The 21,736-nt window shown below is 42.0% G+C and overlaps 5 protein-coding genes across 5 annotated transcripts in view; 3 read left to right on the top strand and 2 right to left on the bottom strand.

The window, feature by feature from the left end:
* LOC130169520 (betaine--homocysteine S-methyltransferase 1-like) overlaps positions 1 to 2,308 on the top strand; it is a 2,872-nt gene extending 564 nt beyond the window's left edge. Inside the window, exons 2-8 of the mRNA XM_056376358.1 lie at positions 288 to 420; positions 535 to 647; positions 807 to 998; positions 1,113 to 1,260; positions 1,351 to 1,533; positions 1,623 to 1,851; positions 1,962 to 2,308. Coding sequence (XP_056232333.1) covers positions 288 to 420; positions 535 to 647; positions 807 to 998; positions 1,113 to 1,260; positions 1,351 to 1,533; positions 1,623 to 1,851; positions 1,962 to 2,151 — 1,188 coding nt within the window. The 3' untranslated portion in view covers positions 2,152 to 2,308. The remainder of the gene's footprint in view (positions 1 to 287; positions 421 to 534; positions 648 to 806; positions 999 to 1,112; positions 1,261 to 1,350; positions 1,534 to 1,622; positions 1,852 to 1,961) is intronic.
* Positions 2,309 to 2,687: 379 nt separating this feature from the next.
* Positions 2,688 to 6,819, top strand: LOC130169521 (betaine--homocysteine S-methyltransferase 1-like). The gene is made up of 8 exons (XM_056376359.1): positions 2,688 to 2,777; positions 4,106 to 4,238; positions 4,372 to 4,484; positions 4,699 to 4,890; positions 4,977 to 5,124; positions 5,663 to 5,845; positions 5,990 to 6,218; positions 6,334 to 6,819. The coding sequence occupies exons 1-8, from the start codon at positions 2,760 to 2,762 to the stop codon at positions 6,509 to 6,511; spliced, it is 1,194 nt and encodes a 397-aa protein (XP_056232334.1). The 5' UTR covers positions 2,688 to 2,759; the 3' UTR covers positions 6,512 to 6,819.
* A 979-nt stretch (positions 6,820 to 7,798) lies between these two features.
* Positions 7,799 to 10,909, top strand: mrps36 (mitochondrial ribosomal protein S36). Its single transcript, XM_056376361.1, has 5 exons — positions 7,799 to 8,123; positions 8,248 to 8,476; positions 9,623 to 9,686; positions 9,801 to 9,994; positions 10,277 to 10,909. The coding sequence occupies exons 2-5, from the start codon at positions 8,423 to 8,425 to the stop codon at positions 10,292 to 10,294; spliced, it is 330 nt and encodes a 109-aa protein (XP_056232336.1). The 5' UTR covers positions 7,799 to 8,123; positions 8,248 to 8,422; the 3' UTR covers positions 10,295 to 10,909.
* A 117-nt stretch (positions 10,910 to 11,026) lies between these two features.
* Positions 11,027 to 14,343, bottom strand: pdxp (pyridoxal (pyridoxine, vitamin B6) phosphatase). The gene is made up of 2 exons (XM_056376360.1): positions 13,538 to 14,343; positions 11,027 to 12,190 (listed from the first exon to the last, which is right to left on the bottom strand). Exons 1-2 carry the CDS (start codon positions 14,133 to 14,135, stop codon positions 11,844 to 11,846), a joined length of 945 nt encoding a protein of 314 aa, XP_056232335.1. The 5' UTR covers positions 14,136 to 14,343; the 3' UTR covers positions 11,027 to 11,843.
* A 2,052-nt stretch (positions 14,344 to 16,395) lies between these two features.
* Positions 16,396 to 21,622, bottom strand: LOC130169347 (UDP-glucuronosyltransferase 3A1-like). The gene is made up of 10 exons (XM_056376022.1): positions 20,613 to 21,622; positions 20,250 to 20,351; positions 20,017 to 20,137; positions 19,558 to 19,721; positions 19,191 to 19,355; positions 18,596 to 18,804; positions 18,233 to 18,378; positions 17,929 to 18,014; positions 17,529 to 17,748; positions 16,396 to 17,414 (listed from the first exon to the last, which is right to left on the bottom strand). The coding sequence occupies exons 1-10, from the start codon at positions 20,692 to 20,694 to the stop codon at positions 17,147 to 17,149; spliced, it is 1,563 nt and encodes a 520-aa protein (XP_056231997.1). The 5' UTR covers positions 20,695 to 21,622; the 3' UTR covers positions 16,396 to 17,146.
* Positions 21,623 to 21,736: the final 114 nt, after the last annotated feature.

Raw genomic sequence — 21,736 nt, 5'->3', positions numbered from 1 at the left:
GTGTGTGTCTGTGTGTGTGTGTTTGTATGTGTGTGTGTGTGTGTGTGTGTGTGTGTGTGTGTGTGTGTGTGTGTGTGTGTGTGTGTGTGTGTGTGTGTGTGTGTGTGTGTATATGGGCGTATGTATGACATCACTGATCTAGACTCTCATATTGTCTTTATCTCTCGTAAATTTTGTCTGGCGTCTTGTTATTTTCAATGATATAGCAACAAAATAGCAATAATTTTATCATCCATTCAGTGTAGAGCACAGGTGAAACGTGTCCATGGATCTCTCTGCTCCTACAGGGTATCCTTGAACGGCTGAGCGCTGGAGAGGTGGTGATTGGCGATGGAGGTTTTGTGTTTGCTCTAGAGAAGAGGGGGTACGTAAAGGCTGGGCCATGGACTCCTGAGGCGACTGTCACCCATCCTGAGGCTGGTAAGACAGACAGCCAGCACACACACATATTGTATCCAAACCCCCATGAAGTCCAGAGGGAAGATGCACAAATTTACAATAACAAGGTTTTACAAATCTGTATTTTTCCATTAGTGCGGCAGCTGCACAGGGAGTTCCTGAGGGCAGGATCTAATGTCATGCAGGCATTCACATTCTACGCCAGTGATGACAAACTGGAGAACAGGGGTCAGACACTGAGAATCACTGTGAGTATCCAACTATAGCACTTCACAGCCAACATGAGCTTGTAGAGATCTTGCAAATTCCAAATGACCCCTCGCTGATTGTGGATTTATCAATGAACACGACACATACTCTACCTAGCACGATCATCCACAAACTCATCACTGGCCTCATTGTTTCAGGGAGCACAAGTCAACGAGGCAGCCTGTGACCTGGCAAGGGAAGTCGCCAGTGAGGGCGACGCTCTGGTAGCTGGTGGAGTGTCTCAGACTCCATCCTACCTGAGCTGCAAGAGTGAGACAGAGGTGAAGGCCATCTTCAAGAAGCAGCTGGAAGTGTTCATGAAGAAGAATGTGGATTTCCTCATCGCTGAGGTGGATTCAATTTGTTAATTAATAAAAAGTCGTATCAAAACGACTCCAGTCTGAACTGTGATTAGTGGAGCAAATGAAAGCTCGGTGGTGACTGTGTTGTTTCTGTCATTGCAGTACTTTGAGCACGTTGAGGAGGCCGAGTGGGCCGTGCAAGTGCTGAAGACCAGCGGGAAACCTGTAGCTGCTTCTCTGTGCATCGGACCAGAGGGAGACATGCATGGCATCTCACCCGGAGAGTGTGCTGTCAGGCTGGTGAAGGCTGGTATGTTTTTAATCTGCCCTGCATGATCACAAACTTGAAAGTCAGCTGTTTCATCTGGTATGACAATAACCATTTCCCCCTGTTCTCCAGGTGCCCAGATTGTTGGAGTCAACTGCCACTTTGACCCCATGACCTGTGTGAAGGCTGTTAAGATGATGAAGGAGGGAGTGGAGAAGGCTGGGCTCAAGGCTCACTACATGGTGCAGCCCCTGGCATACCACACCCCCGACTGCAACTGTCAGGGATTCATCGACCTGCCAGAGTTCCCCTTCGGTAATAATTTAATTTATTTGAACATTAAAAAAAAAATCTAACAGGTGATAGTGGTTTCACATTTGTTTCCATGTCCCTCTTGCTCTCAGGCCTGGAGCCCAGGATCCTGACCCGCTGGGACATGCACAAATACGCCAGAGAGGCCTACAAGGCTGGCATCAGATTCATTGGCGGCTGCTGTGGGTTTGAGCCTTACCACATCAGGGCTGTGGCAGAGGAGCTGGCCTCTGAGAGAGGGATAATCCCTCCTGGCTCAGAGAAACATGGAATGTGGGGTTCTGGTCTGGAGATGCACACCAAACCCTGGGTTAGAGCCAGGTAAAACATCCGAAAAACAATCAGCACACTGAAAAGCACACAATTCTATGAATATTATTATTGGGTCCATTTTTTCTTCTGTGTGTAACTTGTGTCTTTATTTCCTCTAGGGCCCGTCGTGACTACTGGGAGCAACTCATGCCTGCATCTGGTCGTCCCAAGTGCCCATCCTTTTCCACACCAGAAGGCTGGGGTGTGACCAAGGGCCACGCTGACCTGCTGCAGCACAAAGAGGCCACCAGCACCCAGGAGATGAAGCATGTGCTGGAGATGCAGAAGAAGGTCAAGACATCAGCATGAGCGAGAAAACCGTTGTCAACAACAGCGGGACAAAGAGGAAGGAGTGAAGTCTTTCCCAGTTCAGTTTGGAGAGAAAAAGCACTTGTAACAGCGATGCTCCAGTTGTGGAGTATTACTTTGTAACCCCCAAAACAATAAACCTGACTTTATTACTTAATTTTACGGCTACGTGTTGTCATAAACTATGCAAAGAAAATTATGGAACAGTGTCTCTATGTCACACATGTTTCGTATGCACTGATTTAGAAGTGATTCAATCCCCAGTGGTTTGTTAGAAGTAGCTGCCTACTATCAAAGTGTCTATTCAGGGCCAAAAAAACAGAAAACCCCACAAACCAACAGGAAGACAGACAAACACACCAACAGCCATAATTAATCCGGACCAAACTAGTAGCAAACATACATTCACAATACCCTCATTCAGCTAAAGCGGGGAGGAGAAGGAGTAAACATTGCTGTTGTGTAACTTGCCCCTTGCCAATCAGAGCAGCTCTTACTTAGACCCCTCCCCTACTTCAGATAGATTTATAGAGGCCCTCTGCACCACCCTAATGTCACTTCAACTTCTCAAAGTCTGAGCAGTCAGGGGTCCACACAGCTGTAGGATTATGGCACCAGCAAAGAAGGTATGTGTGGAGTTTTGTCTAAAGTACTCTATCAGGACCGTCCTGCAGAATATCCATACACAACTGCTTGTTTTGTGGAATGCCACTAGTAATAATATGTGTGATGTCTACCTGTGAACTCTTGAGCTCCAAACTGGGGGCCCACTGGGGAACACACTGCATATTTATGGTTATGTTTTTGCGTGGTGTGTATTCTGGGCAGAAGGCTACAGTCTTCCTACTGGGATGTCAGGTCACATTTCTCTGCCCACTGAGGCTCCCAGCGGCTCCCAGAGACATAAAACCAGTAACTCCACTATGCAGTTACATAAAAGTGACTTTAAAAATGTCCCGATGAAAACTTTGGAAAAGACTTTGGAAGGAGCAAAACTGACCAGTGTTGCCTTTAAAAACTCAGAATGATGTAGATGATGAATATTATATTGTCTCATTAACAATGACTTTGAAGTATATATTCTTAAAATTAGTTAGATTTCAGCATATATGTCATTTTCATCCATTATATTCTAAAATAGTTTGAAAAAAATGAGCTTCAATAACCTTGTTTTCAACCTTTTACCTAACGATTTGCTTTAATAAGAAACAAGGTTACACTTTCCCTCCCTTAATAATAAATAACAGACAAATTATTTTAATTACTGCCACTGTTTTATTATTGTAGGTTTTCCAAGATTTGTTGAGGGGCTTTTCATAAACTGTGGGAACTTTCAAATCTGACTCTCAATGTGGTGTGACCTAGGAGAATCTGGTGAGGGTTCATGCCATGCGTGCACACCAGTCGGAGCTTTTCTAAGATTCAAAAACATAAATTAATGAATAAATAATTAAAATATCCGTGCCACTGCAGAGAATTCAAACTCATTACAGTGATTGCCATTTTTACTCTCAACAGTTTACACTTGATGACTGAATTTGATTGCAAAAGCATCCTACGCACACAGAGTCTAAAGTGGAATAAATAAGAAACTTTTCAGAGTGATCCGGTCTAAATGGTTACACAAAGTCTAAATGTTTATTTTAACAGCAGAGAATATTGGAATGAAAAGGTGCAGGTCTATCAGCCAGTAAGACCAGTGCAGCTGCTCTCAGACATATGCTGGTTTCTTGATGACTCAGGGTCATGGTGGGGTGGGGGGTGGTGCCGGCAACTTGGGAATCTACTTTGCAAGAGGCAAAATGCATAGATATAAACTCATATCAGGTGTTGCTGAGTGTTTTTGAAATGAAAACCTGCAAACCCTTTGGCCTCATTGGCTCACGTCCAACCCCAACTAGTCACATCAGTCCACATCATTCTAATCTTACCGTACATTGATCCATCAACGCAGGGAATCTTGGAGCGTCTTAACGCTGGTGAGGTCGTGATTGGCGATGGAGGCTTCGTGTTCGCCCTGGAGAAGAGAGGCTACGTGAAGGCTGGTCCCTGGACCCCCGAGGCCGCTGCAGAGTACCCTGAAGCAGGTGAGAACAAGTTAACTTTAACACTCAATTTCAACCGGAAAATGGCTTCTGCAAATTACTCCTCTTTATGCATTGTGTGACATACTTTAGATTTGCTAATGTGTATGCAATCTGTTTGATTGATGATCCTCAGTGCGACAGCTGCACAGGGAGTTCCTGAGGGCCGGGGCCAACGTTATGCAGACCTTCACCTTCTATGCCAGTGATGACAAACTGGAGAACAGGGGCAACAAGCTCACCTTCACTGTAGGTTAAATGGGACATCACACCACATTCATAGGAATAAGCAGATCAAATATAAAATAAAAATATCATCTGTACATGGAAAACAGCTTGTGAACGATGTAGAATCAATACTCATTAGCAGAATCTCAACTCTATAGAAATACCAGTGACATTATACTACATGTATCAGGGTCCTCAATTTGATTCTGACCTTTGTTTCACCATCTTTCTGCAGGGTGCTCAGATCAATGAGGCCGCCTGCGATCTGGCCCGTGAGGTTGCCAATGAGGGCGACGCTCTGGTTGCCGGAGGAGTGTCTCAGACTCCATCCTACCTGAGCTGCAAGAGTGAGACAGACGTGAAGGCCATCTTCAAGAAACAGTTGGATGTGTTCATCAAGAAAGACGTGGACTTCCTGATTGCTGAGGTAAAAATAAATAAATAAAAACATCAGTTCATCTTCATATATTACGTTAAGAGAAACATGATTTGACCGGTATCTCTGTCCTGCAGTACTTTGAGCATGTTGAAGAGGCCGTGTGGGCTGTGGAGGTGCTGAAGGAGACAGGGAAGCCCGTGGCTGCTTCTCTGTGTATCGGACCAGACGGAGACATGCACGGTATCTCTCCTGCAGAGTGCGCTGTCAGGCTGGTCAAAGCTGGTGGGTACAGTGCTCTTGAATATACCCCTGAACATAACTTGTTGTTGTATCTCAACTGTAAAGGAATGGCACACATTTTTCTTAATAGATGATCTAAATAGTGATTGGAATTCTAGTTTTTGATTACTGGAAGTAAATGTAAAAAAGAGAGAAACATGGTATTTGAGATTTAACTTTAAACTTGAACTCTTGTCCTCGCATGGCCTCTCTCTGGTGTATCTAAGCAGTGTTTATTATGATGGCAAGGGCTAGATTTCTAACAAGCAGACATGAGATATGATATACGTTCTTAGTTTACTGGCATAATGAATTAATACCTGGGATCAGACTAAGTGCCAGACCTGTTTCCAGTAGTTGTTATGTTGAGTCACAGACGCCAAAAACGTTGACCGTTAAAAGCAATGAACCAAATTCTAAATGTCTTATAGATTCAGCCCAAACCTTGCAACCACAGCTGCCAACCACAGTTAGTGTTGTCTCTCGTACTTGTGTTCTTATCTGCAACAGTCAGCTCACACCAATGCATGTTCTTCTGTAGGTGCCCAGATTGTTGGAATCAACTGCCACTTTGACCCCATGACCTGTGTGAAGGCTGTCAAGATGATGAAGGAGGGAGTGGAGAAGGCTGGGCTCAAGGCTCACTACATGGTGCAGCCCCTGGCATTCCACACCCCCGACTGCAACTGTCAGGGATTCATCGATCTGCCAGAGTTCCCCTTCGGTAATAATACACTGTGTTTTCAGTGAAATTTTAACATTCAGTTCATGTAATCATCAAAGTCAACCATTCAACGCAGAAATTCACAGTATCATCAAAAGCAACCAACCTGCAATTGTATGTATATAACACTGACTCTTCTGTCAGGTCTGGAGCCCAGGATTCTGAGCCGCTGGGACATGCACAAGTACGCCAGGGAGGCCTACAATGCTGGCATTCACTTCATTGGTGGCTGCTGTGGATTTGAGCCTTATCACATCAGGGCTGTGGCAGAGGAGCTGGCCCCTGAGAGAGGCTTCCTCCCAGCTGCATCAGAGAAACACGGCAACTGGGGTGCTGGTCTGGAGATGCACACCAAGCCCTGGGTCAGAGCCAGGTCAGTCACTCTCCCAACATAAATGTGAACAGAAACTCAAATATGAAATACTGACTCTTCAGCATCAGTGAGTGGCAACAGGTTTGAGTATGTCTTGTCTTCTTGTCTCATTTAGAGCCCGCCGTGACTACTGGGAGAACCTGAAGCCAGCTTCCGGTCGGCCCCAGTGTCCCTCCATGGCTGTCCCCGATGGCTGGGGTGTTACTAAGGGCCATGCTGATCTCATGCAGCAGAGAGAAGCCACCTCTCAGGACCAACTCAAACAGCTGTTCGACAGGTCAAAGACCCACTGAGTCAGTCTGTCTACTTCAGACCTGACAGCAGAGCTGAGTCAAACAGCTGTGCTGTGGAGCTGCTGATGCTGCACAGTGGTTTGGACTGCATCTGTAAACAGTGCTCCACCTAGCAAACACAATGTCAGGGGCAGAGTCCTCACTTGAGACTGGCACTGTTGTGCGTATCTGTTGATTGTAAAACTGTAGTTTATGTGAAGCCACAGTGGTATCTCAAGTCAGGAGATCGGGACCTTTTTGTTTTCCATGACTCTGGACCAGTTTGTTTAATGAAAAAAGATCTAATAAAATGTGAATTGGTTACTTGACTGTTGAGATGTAGTTTCTTGCTGTGGGTGTGTGTGTGTGTGTGTGTGTGTGTGTGTGTGTGTGCAAAGACAATGATAATTACAATTAAAGGATTAGGCCTACATTAGTGTGCTTCGTAGCAGACCTCATCATGATTTTCATTACTTACCATGGAAAAAGAAAAAGAGACTAATCATAGATCTATTAACTCAAGTACATGAAACATTTAACAGCATACACATAATAAAGTGGTTCTCTGCACCTCACAATGTAATTTCAAAACATGCCATAAAGGTTTGAAATTCCCTATAGTCCCACTCTGTGGTTCAAGAGTTGGAGAGGAGCTTGATTATTTATGAATGCAGAATTACATAAATGAAGATGGACACTAAACATTATGAGGCTTTAGAGAATCATCATGCAATGAATTAGGACTCCAGTAGATGGCGGTGTTATGGTAACATGGCCCATATAGTTGACCGCATTTACAAAGAGCCTCGTAGGAAAGATGCTCCAATAGCTACCAGTATTCGCAACAATGTCTTCATTTATTTTATTTTATTTATTTTTTAAAGCTAAACTCAAATGAGTAACACTCAGAAAACCTAAAGGCGGTGCCAGTCGTTAACATAAGAACTGTAAGGCGACTGTTATTTTCATTATCAATACATATCATAGTTATTTTCTTTAAAAATCGATTGATTGCGCAGAGTATATAAATAAACAAATAAATATTGCCATCATTAGTCCCTGAAGCACAAGTAGAAAACTGGGAAAGTAGCAAATATTCATATACAGTTGAATCAACTCCTCTTAAACCTAGACAACTAAATGTGTTTAAGGCGCTCTGTGAGTTTACTGATAGTGACACATCTTCTCAAATAAAATATCTCTGCTGCTTTTCTCGTCTTTGATTGGACGAGCTTCGACCACATGACCAAGTGATCCTTTTTTTTTTTTTTTTGAAGGCGGAGTGAAATTAAAGATAGGGTATGATATTTCGTCTTTGCTTGACACAGTTGTCCTGCATTGACATTTTCAGATATAACGCAGATATTATTCTTGCCATTTATTTGCTTTGTGGGGAATAAAACTCTGGAGCCTCGCTGAACCTCGACTGGTTTTGCTTAATAGCAGATTAAGGTCTTTTATTTATCTATTTCTGTGTGTCCTTGTTTTTTACAGGAGGCTAACTTACAACCCGGACGGATTTAGGCTGTAGTAGGCTATGGCCTGAGATTTGACCTAGCGGGACAATCCCTGGTACCACACATTCATCGGCTGCTGGCCATAATCACCAAGAGAGGTACAGACACAGCTATAGGTAAGGTGCAGCTGATAATAGACTCAAAATTTAAAGGTTAAATTCTTAATTTACACATTCTAGTCTAAAATATAAGCGTTACTAATATGAATAACCTTCGCCTTTATTGTTACCTCATCTTTAGGTTGTAGCAGGCAGGCACGTCTCCCCAGTACTATTACCATAAACTGCATCCTCCGCACTACGGTGTGTGTTATGGTATAGACTTCACTGTTTAGCGTACTAACAGCGCCATCTTGTGGTGTGTTTGGACGACTACAAGGAGCATTTCATACCGGAAGTAAAACTGTGAGGTCGTCATGGGGAGCAAAGTCAGCTCCAAAATGGCAGCTCCAGCCGCCCGAGTTATTCAGGTAAGGTTTCTCCTGAAATTTTAACCACTCTAGACATGTATGTGTTGTGCTCAGATGAACAGTACAAAGTAAAATGTCGCTTTTGTTTGTTGTTGTTCTGCCCAGTTGAAAACTGACGTCGTTGAGGCCTTGGGTGACAAATCGTCGTACCCTTGTTGATGTCCTTGTTTAACCGCAAACACTCAGTCCTGTCATGTCTTGAATCACGTTGAGACAAATGCCTTTTACTGACTTAATCGATATTAGAAGTTAAGTGTCCACTGTTTGAGCTGCGGCATTAGACCAGTCTGTCGTGGCTCATTACAGCAGTCACATCTGTTGAGGAGCTAGCTAACTAAATGTACCTAAAAATAGCTGCAGGACAGAAACACATTGTCGACAGTTATTCAGTCAGTATGTATTTAGTCATTTTGTCGTATCCTCTCGGTCAAAGCTGTGTATCCCAATGGCTGAGTAAACCTGTAAACACTGTCTGTATGAATTGGGACTGCCACTAATGACTATATTCATTATTGATTGATCTTTTATTTCCATTAGTTGGTGGCTTGTTTATTAGTGTCTGATGCTGTCTTCTGATTTCCTTTGCATTGTCCAAACAACAGTCCAAAATATATTCAGTTACAATAAATGAATGAAATGTAGCAAGTAATTGCATCAGAGAAGATGGAACTAGCTACTTTTTTGACATTTTTGTTTGATTAATTATTTACACTGTCAACCAATTAGCCAAATTATCATCTGGTAATTGTTTTCTGTTGATCAATTAACCAAGTAATTGGTCTAAAATTTCAGCAGTAGTGTGGGTGAAAATCCCTGTATTTTTACGTACATTTTGTGCCTTAGGTGTCACAATCTGAAGCTTCATCATTAACAGATCATAATCAAAACCACAAAGAAATTCTTCCCAAATGCCCCTCGTGCTATCCACTTATTTCCCTGGCCACCACACTTGTTTTGACATATCTGCTACTGAAACACTGGTGGCAGATTCTACAAAAATCTATCAAATCTCAGTGTCTAAAACTAAGACTGTCTGCATAGGTACGATACAACATGTGGGAGGTGGGAAAATACAGATGGACTGGCCTGTTAACTTACCCATAAGTGTTAAATAACAGCTGTCTGATTTTTGTGTGTTTTTCTCAGGCTGTACGGCCTCATGCTCCTCTGATCAAGTTCCCCAACAGACAAGGCGTCCCAAAGCCCAATGGTAAGTCTGTAATTAAAGTGAAGTCAGATAGTGTGAATCTGCCCTATACGTTGTTTGTGATGTATCTAGTGTCTTTATTAAAACTTCAATTCTTTTTTTCCCTTCCTTTTCAAGCCCAAGAGGCATTAAAAACATTAGCAGTTAACTTTCCACAACACAACGCACAACCTTCAGCTGCAGCACCGCCTCCGTTATCGAGACCTTCTGCCCCAATCTCTGGCATGCCAGACACACTGGCCTCTATTCAGCTACTCCCTGCAAGGTACCGCAGGAGACCGTTGACAGCGGATGAAATGGACTTCATCCAGGTGAGGGGTAGAACTGACCACCTACATACTAGACTGTGCCTGTAGCATTTACACCAAATAATTTGGCCCTTAAAAATCAAGTAGGGTGGGTCGAGGTAGCGAAAAGTAGGGAAAAAATGTCTAAAATGTTCACTTGAGCATTTCATCAGTTTGAACATAATCTTTATCCTTTTTGCATGTGTAGTGTTCATGTATGAGGAGCTTTCATGTCATGTTGCCTATTGGTAAATCAATTTATTTCTTTTTTACAGATTTGTAATACATTTTCTTTCTTTGCCACAGCGCGGTGGACCAGAGTGACATGAAGCAACTCAAGCACTGCAACCAAAGTCCTTATCTGTTGGAGATCAGTATGTGTCTTTAATTCTGTTCCTCAGCACAAGAGAACCTAATGCCACATGAGACATGATCTAGAATAAAGTATTTCATAAATCCTGTTAAAATGTACATATGTTTATTTTTTAGATGTTAAATCTTGATTGTATTTCACTAGTAAGTTCATACGAAGGGACATCTTCATTGTGTTTCACACAGTAAATCCATAACAATAGCTTCTAAGTTTTAATTATTTACTTTACTTGCACAACAACTATACTTTACAGACTTGTTTTTTGTTAAACCTTGGTTTTAACAATGTACTAGCTCAGATTTTTCTGATTTTTAATTTTGTCATATAATTTCTCTGAGCTTCACTTGCAATACCACCATACCCAAATCCAACGATGAGGCTCTGGTGCATAGAAAAACACCAGGTTCCTTTGCTTTCCACTCTAATAAAACTGACTGATCTATGTTTTGGAACTAAACAAGGCTGAAGAGATGCTGGATGTCACATTGGAATAGTACTGAGTGAAATGGTGTCAAGTTCATGTGAACTGCTGGATTTAAATGATTAAAAAGATTATTGTATTATGATTGTGGTGTTCTTATCATGCTTGATGTAGATATGTAGACCCTAAACAAGCAGACGATAAGGACATTTGTAATAACAGGACATCATTGTCTTCAACAGATGAACAACATCATTCAGAATGAATTTTAACTATTTATTGTTGTTACCGTTGCTGGCATGCTCTATATGGTAAACACTGACAACATTGAAATTTCACAACAGCGCAGTATGATGGGCCACCATTAATGTGCTACTCCTTTACTAACTATGAGATTCTGTAAGCTGTCTATTTCTCAGATGGATATTGGCACAAGTGGTTCAGACATGACAGAAAGGCCAAAAGTGAAAATACACTTCACTTGTCTGACTGGCAGATTGTCGTCTCACTTTCTACCAGAGCTGAGAAAAGCTCACCTAGTTTTTATTTTCTCCTCTTGGCATGAATTAAGTCAAAGAGAAGTCACACCGAGGCAAATATGTATGAGGAAACAATTCTGTGTTAGTAAGTACACGTCTGCCTCTTTGGCAGAAAATGAAATAACCAGCTCCTAAACACATGAATGCCGTTACAGAACAATTCATGGCTTTACAAAAATACCTCTGGATGCTGAAAACCCCAATATCAAACACGACCTATAACCTTTATGAACAAGAAAGTGCAGTATATTCATATATCAACACTTACAGCAACAAGAACTGTCAAGTCACAAATGGGCACAACACAATAAGAAACACTGAGGTATGCACTGGATTACTGTGACTATTTTGAGGAGAATATTCTGGCCTAAGCATGTCTTGGTCACAACAAACAGCGCCTTGGTACTGAGGAACATTTATGGTTTTTGATAAGTGTGGATTGGAACGGTTTTTTCTTTTTTTTGCAAACGCCAGACTAAACATTGCACTTGAAATGTAGTAGAAGCAATCTGTGCTCCATAGTAGAGGCAAAAGGACTCATCAATTGCTCTGTTCGTCCAGTTCCTCAAAAGCAGGTAAGAAATCAGCGATGGTGTCCACCACGTAGTCGGGCACCAAGCTGTGGTTGGTGGTCAGCTCACTATTCCTGTACTCCTGTGCCTCCTCGATCTGAGACACGCCAGTGAGGGTGAGCATGGTGTCAAGGCCGCAGTTGGACCCAAACAGCATGTCTGTCTCCAAGCGGTCCCCGACCATCAGGCACTGGGCGGGGTCCACCCCCCTAAACTGGCTGGAGATGCACTCGAACATGAAGCGACTGGGCTTGCCGATCACAGTGGCTTTGCGGCCTGAGGCCACCTCCAGGGCTGCAGTGAGGGACCCAGAACCTGCCAGGGGGTTAAGTTAAAAGAAAGGTCAGATTAAAGTGTATCTGAAAAGAGACAACCTCTCTCAACCACCCACTAACGCCTCTTTAGTTAAGTTTGGAGGCTAACCCAAGATGGATTACTGGACGGATAAAACTGGCAATTGCCCTGGTGCCTCACACTTCCTTGGACCCTGACACTGTATCAGTTGAATTTTGGTAACTTGTTGCCCATGAAACATTGCTAAAACTATAGCCATTCAGATAGGTCCTGCATTATCAACTAATCTTTTCAATATTTTGTCTTTGTTGTTACAGTAGGGAAGTGACAGGAAATGAGGAGGAAGAGAGGAGGTTTGACATGCAGCAAAGACCCCAGGCTGAACTTTGTTGGGATTAAAGGGTGAGCATCTTAAAACATTCAGGCCACCAGGACACTCTATTATCACCTGATCTTGAGACCCTGCATTATAGTCTCAATACCTGTAACATATCTGTTTGGAATACACTTTCATGATGCTCATCCATTCCTAAATAAATATGCGTTAACACAAACTGACACAAACCTGTGGCCAGGTGCTATTTCAGCACACGAGTGCTGCTTTGTACCTTGGACTCTAGGCTATATACAGTATACTGTAATGAAGCCTGTTATCTGTTGTGTGTACTGTACATGATGGGCCCCTTACAGATGATGGGGTACATCAACAATGCACACATAGTGAGAAGAATGGCAGTCACTGCCCCCACCCCCCAACCCCACCCCAGCAAACACCATGTCTGTATTTTTGACAAAGGAAGTGTTTAATGCAGCTGAAAAGCAGGAATTGCAGCTAGAATTTGCAGGTTGACCTTTAAAGTTCTGTCGTTTGTTGAAGCTATTTTGTTCATGCTGGACGTAAAGAGTGGCTGTCTAAATCCTCTTAACCCCAAACCTTCCTGTCACAGCAGATTCACTCCAACAATCTTCTCCACAAATATTGTACAAAATATCATATGTAGCATCTAAATATTACAGGACACCATTAAAGGAACCTGTGATGCAGATGGAGGGCTGATGTCACACACTTAAATACATTGCTTTACTAATTTATAATTACTTAATGATGCAATGTGCAGCTGTACTAAGAAGAGAAATACTAACACAACAAACTGGGGTTCTGGTTAAGGGGCCCCTGACCCTTTTGGCTCCAGGGCCCGTGCCCAGTAGGCCTTTTCACTAATCTGTCCGTGTTGGCAGTAATACATATGTCCAGTTACACTGGAATGGTCCTGAACTTTACTGATACGAGCAGTACTGTGCAGAACTAGACATCAATGTACTGGACTAAGACGAGCAAAGATTCATTGAACATCAACACCACTCTACCTGGCAGTATCCTTCCACCTGACAGAGGGTGCCAGGGGTCGTTGTCGGTGGCCAGGAACAGACACTCCGGGTCCTTCAGGTAGCACGAGGCTTTGGCCAGTTTGAGAAAAGTCAGTTTATCATCATGTCCCACCAGCACCGCCTTAACGTCCGGAGCCAAGGCGCAGTTGTAGATGGTAGCGTCCGGATCATCCGCCTCCTCCACGCAGGGGATGCCCGCCTCCTGCAGCTCTCTGCACAGTCCGTCGCAGCCGATGACGAACACCTGGCCACGGACCTTGACGACGTCTCTCAGGTAGAGAGCCGAGCAGTACGACGAGCTGAAGATCTGCTCCAGCATCACGTCGGTGAAGCCCAGCCGGTAGAACTTACTCACATAATTCTCCCGGGGCCTGGTGCAGTTGTTGGTGACGAACACTACGTTTTTGCCTTGTCGGATCAGCGAACTCACCACCTTCGCCGCGCCCGATATCGCCTTCTCTCCGTTCCATATGACCCCGTCGCAGTCGAAGAGAAAGAAGTCCTTCGCCTCCAACAGATTTCTAATCTGCGGACCTCGAATTTTCTGGCAGCCTTTGAACCCAAAGGCGCCTGCCATTCCGGCTTTTTCCTCCGTTTCTTCCGTGTTTCACCTGCTAATGATTCCCCATGTTAAAAGCTGGTGCATAATGCGGTGAAGACAGCGGGTAAAACGGAATGAAAACAAATCAATGTCAAGAAATCACATTGCAGAGTCCTTGGTGCGGTTACATACACGGACAGTGGTCTACATAAACATTGACGTCTGGCCACACCCACGCTGGCAGCTCTGACCAATCAGACTACAGCACTTCAACCAATCAGATTTGTGTGTGTCACAAGCCTTTCATGAACAACATCCTCTAAAAATTAAATTGCGCCCTCATGGTAGCCAATGGACATTTCATATAAAAAAATGTACATAACGTCTAAATAACACTTTCCCATTGCTATATACATTATAGCATTGTAAACACATGTCTTATCTCAATCTTCAAAAACCTCAAGTTTATAAAATGTCTGCCCTGAAAGCCTTTGTGCAGTAAATAACACTGCAATTTTTATTTTAATCAACATTTTCATCCTAGTAAACACTTTTCTCAGTTTTTGTGATAAAATAAAAATTGAAGGACTCAATTCCAGACTAAAATAACTTTCATTTAAGAGTCACATTTTAGAAGCTGATAATATGATTATTGTGATTTTTTTTCTTTCAATAAATTCTACGTTTATGAAGGTTGTAATGGCCAGGTTTAATTTCCCAGGTCTAATATTTTGTACACTCAAGATATATAAATGAGGGTAGACAAAATATTGGTAAAATTAAATATAATTCCACTAGAAGCTGTAACCTCTTAAATGACCATTTGGTTAAATCTACGCCGCTCTAAAACAGTCTCAACACAAACTGAGTTCAAACTAATAAACTTGGAAATGAGTGCATGTTTTTGCATGTAAGAAGAAAAGTACGGCCGTCAGAGAAATAGAGTGAATCTAGCGGAGCAGACTCATAGGTTATTAAAATATCATATCAGAAAAGCTGTAATTTTCTTCAGCATTTGAATAAATGTACTTGGTTATTTAATTTCTACTTGATCTATGAGTAGTGCTGGAAACTCAACAGTCTTTTTTCTCAGGTCACTAGATGGGGCTCTAACCCACAAACAACACAGATTTGAGCTTCAGAACACAAATTGGTTAAAATCCCTGCAGTTCCATTACATACAGTACATTCATGCAGTGATACCCTCTCTACAGTGTCCCACTGTCTCCTCATTTGATGACCTGTTACTATAAATCAGAGCCAACAGGTTAACATTAGAATTCAATCAAATGTATGTACCTTTAATGCCATGTTTGTTCAAACATCCTATTTAACACACCTAGAAGAAATTCAAATCAGAGCTGTTACACCTCTTTCTGAACAAAACCTCTACAACCTTTACATCACTAACATTTGATGCAATTATCATTGTCAGTTTATTTTTGATACTGTTTCTAAAGGATACCTGTTGAAAAACTGATTCAAACTAAGTGTCATGGTTAAATAAAATGTAGATGATTGCTCCAACTTAAACAAAAAAGGAAAAACTGTAATTGAAATGCAGTTACAGTGTTAAAATTTACAAAAGTGTTAGTTTATCACTGTTTGGACAGTTGTCTATATCTGTTTTATTCTGTGGTATCTATCTATCTTCTTTTTCTATTTGCTTTTTTTCCCCCTCTCTCCAATGAATTAGCTTTGTTCTACTTCTACTATTTTCTTCTGCTTCATTAAAGTTAGCTTTTTTTTTTTCCCATTTTCTTTTTTTTTCCTGTCATGCTTTGGCTGCTTTGCCCTGTCTGTTTTGGATTGCGTGCAAGACAGAGGAAGACTCATTGGCACCTGCAACTGCCAGACAAATAGACAAATGAAATGCAGGGAAGGAATGAAGGAAAAGACAGCTGAATGGACGGAGAACAAACCTTCCTAATTGGTCATTATTTCCTTGATAATCTATATTTTCCTCCCTGCTAACCCTCAACACAGATGTGAGGAGTGGGAGGGAGGTCAGAACAGAGAGGGAGGGGGTCCTCAAAGGCCTGGTCTGCTCTCAACAGTGGCTTGCGCGCTGACCGTGAACATTGCTGTGTGCTTTTGTGCCTTGTTTAGAGAGGGAAAGGAGACTCAGTGGAAACCAGCAGAGGAGGGTGTGGGGGTCAGAGTTTAGACTTGCAGGTGGTGCTGGTGGTTAATAACTGAAGAACGGGTACACCATAATGCTTCCCCACACACACACACACACACACACACACACACACACACACACACATATGCACAAAGAGAGAGAATTCAGGTGTATTGTGTAACACTCAACATATATTGTTTACACATATGTACCTAAACTAGACAATTAAAGCACACAAAACATCCATTTATCTACTATAACATATCTTGCTGCCATTTTGAAACATGCAACAACACAAAAGCACAAAAGCATGACTTAATTAGGGTGTATGTGTGTGTCAGCCAGGTCAAAACAGCACAGAGGTGTTGGACAATGTGGCGCTGCAGTACAAATGAGATGTCTGGTAGACATGACGGCGCTGGGAGGGGAGAGGGCAGGAAACTTGGCATTAGGGGTATTCCACTGATGTGAAACTAGAAATTCCTCTGTGTACATAAAGTACTCTGTGAAATGCTAAGTTGAGCAACAGTGTTAATGCTATCAAAGACAACTAATATTGAAACCACTTTCAAGTTAAATTTATTTTTTTTTTTGCTGTACTTTTTATCTTTCCATTTGATAATTCTGGAAAAAAACCTTTTTTTTAAAGTTATTTTTTGTCCGTGAGGCATAATATGTCTGTGCCTGGTCAAAGCAAATATCTTCTGCATCAACATACCAGCCTGTTATGCTGTTTAATGTATTTAAAGGTAAACTGTATGAATCAATTACAAGCATGGCTTATTTATTGAGCTGTATTTTAGGGCAGTAAGGGTCATTTTAAAAAAGTTCTCATGTACAGTATACAATAAATCCAAGATAAACAAGTGACACAGAAGTGAGGTATAAATCTGAAGTATCTGTAAGGAAACACTTAGTACTGCTATTGTATTTTTTTGTGTTTATACCTGCTATTCTTGTTTCTACAGAAAGTCCAGCAGAGAACTACAGGACCAAAAAGGCCCAGGGAGAGAAGAAGCACCAGGTCCAGCAGGTATCTCTGGTACCATGGTTGTGTCAGTGAAGCTGGCCTTAAATGAGCACCACCTCCACTGTGCAGGACGTGCTCCACCCACTGGATGAGTCGAAGGGCTGGAGGGACAGGATGGGATTTGTGGATCTTACTAAGGGATAAAGCTGAAGACTTGAACCTAGAAGAAGAAAAATGATAGGTGAAAAATACAGAAAGAGAAATGCAGTGAAGTTACATGCATCTTTGTACTCTGCTGGCATCACAAATAACACCTAGCCATCCCTCCACATACCTGGTGTCCTGAATCAGTGTTTGAATAGTGGAACTGAGCAGTTCCCTGGTGATGTGTGTGGGGCTGATGATGAGGCCAAGTCCCTTTGTTTCAGCCCTTACCACATTATCAAACTGGTCCCCAAACAGAGGGATTCCCAGCACAGGAACAGCGTGGTACACTGCCTGGAGCAGGCTGTTTTGTCCACCATGGGTGATAAAGAGACGTACTTGTTTGTGGCCTTAGGTAAACAGAAAAATAGTGTCTGACAGGAATCCATCCAGAAATGCATTGTTTTGGTCTTTCAGATAGTCCAGAACACCCAGAATGAACAAACCTTTTGACATTCTACCGTATACTGTAATGGGCCTTTATGTTTGTGACAAAAGGCTAGTGTGAGAGAGAGGCAGACTGTTCCTACCCAGCAGGTCATTGAGAGGCAGCCAGTCCACTAGCCTGAGATTGGGAGGTCTGTTCAGGTGAGATGGCCATCGCTTGGGGTCATACCTGCAAGCAAAACACCGTGGGTTTAAGAACTTCCTGTAACATCCTGAAAATACCAAGTTTGTTTGTTTTAGGGATTGATTTAATTTTTTCATGACTGTTAAAAGGACTCTGTGTGTGTGCCTTGCCCTCCATTTAGGTGTTGTGGTTTATCTGTATGGAACACACAACGTTAAAAAATTATATTTCTTATGCCTGCATTAATTATGTCATGCTTTTACCTCCAGATCACCCCCTGAGGAATCCTGGAGAAGCCAGCCACCAGCTCCACAAGCAGTGGGTCCACAGAGACAGAAGAGACCATTGATCCCAGAGTCACAACAATGAAACCTGCTTCTCCAATACTGGAGATCCACAACTCAAGATCCTGGGGGATCAAAGGGGTAAGAGTATGGGCAATAAAGGAAATATGTAGATGGAGTTTTGCAGAGTGTCGAGCAAGGAAGGATTGGTTGTGCATAAGGAGGAGTAAAAGTTCATAGGGCAGTGAGGGTGAGAAAGGTAAAGAGATGGAACAAAGGTGAGTTGTTATGAAACCATGACTCTAACTAACCTATTTGGATACGTATGTCAAGAAAACAGACCTGTTCAAGAGGCTTTGCAGGTTTATTCAGTAGACCTCCCACCAGCACAGTGTAGGGCATAAGAGGCTGTGGGAACTCCAGTGAAAAGTCAGTGTTGAAGGCCCAGAGTTCAGCTCCTTGGTATAGCTCCTCCAGACCACCAGGGGTTGAGCCTGACTCAAGGTAGCGTTCAGCTACGTCCCTAAATGTTGACCATATAAGTTCCTGGCCTTTGATACAAGACACAAAAAGCACCAACATTGTACGCCAAATATTTGTGGAATGTCTTTCAAATTTTATATAACATAATTTCTTGTTAATGGATAGTAGCTAAACCACTTTCTGACTAGCTGCAATAATTAGTAATATGCACTAATGAAGTCAACAAGGAGAATGACATACGCAAGATATGCAAATAAGAAATGCAAGGAGAATAAGATATGAGAAAAATTAAAATGTAAAAATTCTATATATTCATGATATCCAAAAGTGTGCTCATTTAGAATATGTCTGGAGGGCCATTGACCAATACAGTGCAGAATTAATATCTGTCTCATTGAGAGAGCCAGATAATACCTTTGACACTATGTGATCTCCTATGTAACACCATTCTCACCTACTGGAGCAAGAAAAGAATAAAAGAGGTTCTTCACACGACCCCAGACGTTCATGTGGTCGGACAGCTGGGAGCTGAAGACTGGGATGTAGGAGAGTGGGCTGGGAAGGGCGATGGACAGAGGACCATTCAGAGTGCCAGGATAGAAAGCTACGTAGTGGAGACCTGGAGTAAATCAAGAGTAGAGTGCATGGGACTTTTGTAATGCTGTTCACTTATTTGTAGCTGGTTGAACACATTTAAATATATCTGCGATTTGCAAATAACATAAGTGGGATGGTATTGGTAAATAATACATTATTGTAGAAATGTTAAAACATGTTTAACATGTAAAAGGATGATAGTAAGTGATGAACAGCAGATGTACCAAGTCTGTGTGCCAGGATGAAGGAACAGGGGTTAAAAGCATCAAGGATGGTGATGTCGAAGTGTTGCTTCTGGAGGAAAGTTATGATGTCTTTATCCCCTAAGAGCTTGTCACACTGATAGGACAGGTGCCCCATGAAATTTAAAAAGTTACTAAAGTTATCCCTGAGAGAAAGAGAGAGGACGGAAAGTGAGTAAGATAAAGACAGAAAAAGAAGCAAGGGGGTTGATAAAGGACCAATTTAAATCTGACATTATATAATCCTGTTAAAGGCAAATATTTTCAACTATTCACATTAATCCAAGAAGGCTCATTAATCTTCTGTATAACAGAGACAAAATGAGCACTGGTATAAGATAAATCCAAGAGTTAAACATGATAAAGTAGCCTACACAAGCTTGTCTGTTTCCCACAACATAATCATAGATGTAACCAAGTGTCCTAAAATCTGTGTGATACCTTCCCAGTAAAAACTGTGTTTGTTGCTCCAGGAACCAGCCATTGTATTCTTTGATATATTTCTCTCCTAAGGACCAGGAGCTCGTCTGGTAACTGTCTGCACGGCCTTCATAAGAGAAACCTGGGAGGACGTCATTAACATGAAAATTAGACAGACTAAATCAGAAAAAATGAGAGAGAAAGTTGTTCAATATGTTTTTCCATACATGTAAGTTTAATGTTTAATAATATACCTGTGATAATAGGGTTGCCCAGTTGCAAGAGCATGCGGACCTCATGGCCACGCTGGTGTAAGTTATGAGAAATTTCATCTAATAACAAGTAGTGGCTTCCTCCTTTAGAAGAGAAGGAAGGAGATGAGGTGACAAGAACTCCAAAAATATTATCACTGTGCCATCTGACCATATGGCTTGCTGTTTGAAAAATACTATAAGAATTTACACATAATGCACAAATTGTAGCAAATTTCCTTTAGATTTTCAACTCTGTTGAAAATCTGTTACTGCACTTAAATAACTCCCCAGTCTGACAAATATTTACACTGAATATCTCTAACTTGAAAAGGGCACTTCTACAATCGCTGCTCCACTACTCACCAATTAGACAGACAGTCAGGATCTTGGCAGACTGAAGTACTGGAAGAGCCAGAAGAGAAAACATCCAAAATACAATCCCCATGTTGTTATTGTAGTAGCACACTGTGACCTGCAGCCAATGTCAGAAATAGTCTTCCAGTTCCAAAATAAACTGTAATGAAAGCCTGCGTGAACAACAGTTCCTTGTGACAAATTTTGCCCGCTCAACTCAGTAATAAAGCAACAGAGTCAGATCCAGCGAGTAACCGGGAGAGAAAGGTCCTGAAAAAATTTCCACAAGAAAACGGCAGGATAAAACGCAGAATTACCAACATAAAACTGAGAAAAATTGCATTCTTGGTAAAATCATGTGCACCAAGTTAGGTCCTAAAAAGTCTTCTTTATGGTCTCATGTCCGTTTGAGCCAGAAATAAAAGTTTTTTAAATTTTTAAAATTTGATAGGGAGGAAAATCCCAAATCCTTATCTCGTGTACTTAGAATGTATCGAGTCTTCTTTTCCTTGCTACAGATGGAAAAAGTCCAATATTAGGATGCTGATTCATTCCTTATTATTCAGGAGGTTTTGGATGCAACTATACGAATATGGCTCTGTCTAAATGACACGAGTGGCTCTGTTTTCTCTAAAAGTCAGACACAGAGAAGTCCAAGAGCTCTGGACCTGCACTGACAATGAAAGGGAGGGAAGAGAGAAAGTGCAGAGGGAAGGGGGATGGGAGGTTCCCCCAGCTCCTGTTGCATCAAATTAAAAAAATGGAAATGTTACATTCTCTCAAGGTAGCTGCTGACTCCATCAACAAGTACAGAAAAGCACTTAACTGATGACAATAATGATATTTGGAGTGAAACCCATGATGCATGCATGCATTAATAAGTTGATTTGTCTTCAGTTACAAGAAAACTGGCTAACAACAGTGATTACATTATTTATATATGTTCCTATTCTTAAAAATTTTTCTCCAACCAGCATGCACATTAACTTGATTGCTAGAGAGGCACCAGTGACTGCTAAATAGAGAAGCTACCATAACACATCACTGCTGAATGGACTGAGATCGAGTTGTCAGTGCCCTGGCAGGCAGTTGCTGGCAAGTCAGGCTTGACGCGTAGGTTATCCTGGACAATG

This window comes from Seriola aureovittata, chromosome 5 (genome assembly GCF_021018895.1).
Source record: "Seriola aureovittata isolate HTS-2021-v1 ecotype China chromosome 5, ASM2101889v1, whole genome shotgun sequence".
Lineage (NCBI taxonomy): Eukaryota > Metazoa > Chordata > Actinopteri > Carangiformes > Carangidae > Seriola > Seriola aureovittata.
Note: the sequence above shows the minus strand (reverse complement) of the source record. Positions and strands in the feature narration are given on the sequence as shown.

Coding starts and splice junctions, on each gene's coding strand:
- pdxp (XM_056376360.1), bottom strand. CDS start 14,135: ATGGCAGGCGCCTTTGGGTTCAAAGGCTGCCAGAAAATTCGAGGTCCG. Junction 12,191..13,537: donor AGGTGGAAGGATACTGCCAG/GTAGAGTGGTGT, acceptor ACCCCCTGGCAG/GTTCTGGGTCCCTCACTGCA.
- mrps36 (XM_056376361.1), top strand. CDS start 8,423: ATGGGGAGCAAAGTCAGCTCCAAAATGGCAGCTCCAGCCGCCCGAGTT. Junction 8,477..9,622: donor CAGCCGCCCGAGTTATTCAG/GTAAGGTTTCTC, acceptor TGTTTTTCTCAG/GCTGTACGGCCTCATGCTCC. Junction 9,687..9,800: donor AGGCGTCCCAAAGCCCAATG/GTAAGTCTGTAA, acceptor TTCCTTTTCAAG/CCCAAGAGGCATTAAAAACA.
- LOC130169347 (XM_056376022.1), bottom strand. CDS start 20,694: ATGGGGATTGTATTTTGGATGTTTTCTCTTCTGGCTCTTCCAGTACTT. Junction 20,138..20,249: donor GGGCAACCCTATTATCACAG/GTATATTATTAA, acceptor ACGTCCTCCCAG/GTTTCTCTTATGAAGGCCGT. Junction 18,015..18,232: donor CCTCAGGGGGTGATCTGGAG/GTAAAAGCATGA, acceptor TTTTGCTTGCAG/GTATGACCCCAAGCGATGGC.
- LOC130169521 (XM_056376359.1), top strand. Junction 4,891..4,976: donor TGGACTTCCTGATTGCTGAG/GTAAAAATAAAT, acceptor TCTGTCCTGCAG/TACTTTGAGCATGTTGAAGA. Junction 5,846..5,989: donor TCTGCCAGAGTTCCCCTTCG/GTAATAATACAC, acceptor CTCTTCTGTCAG/GTCTGGAGCCCAGGATTCTG.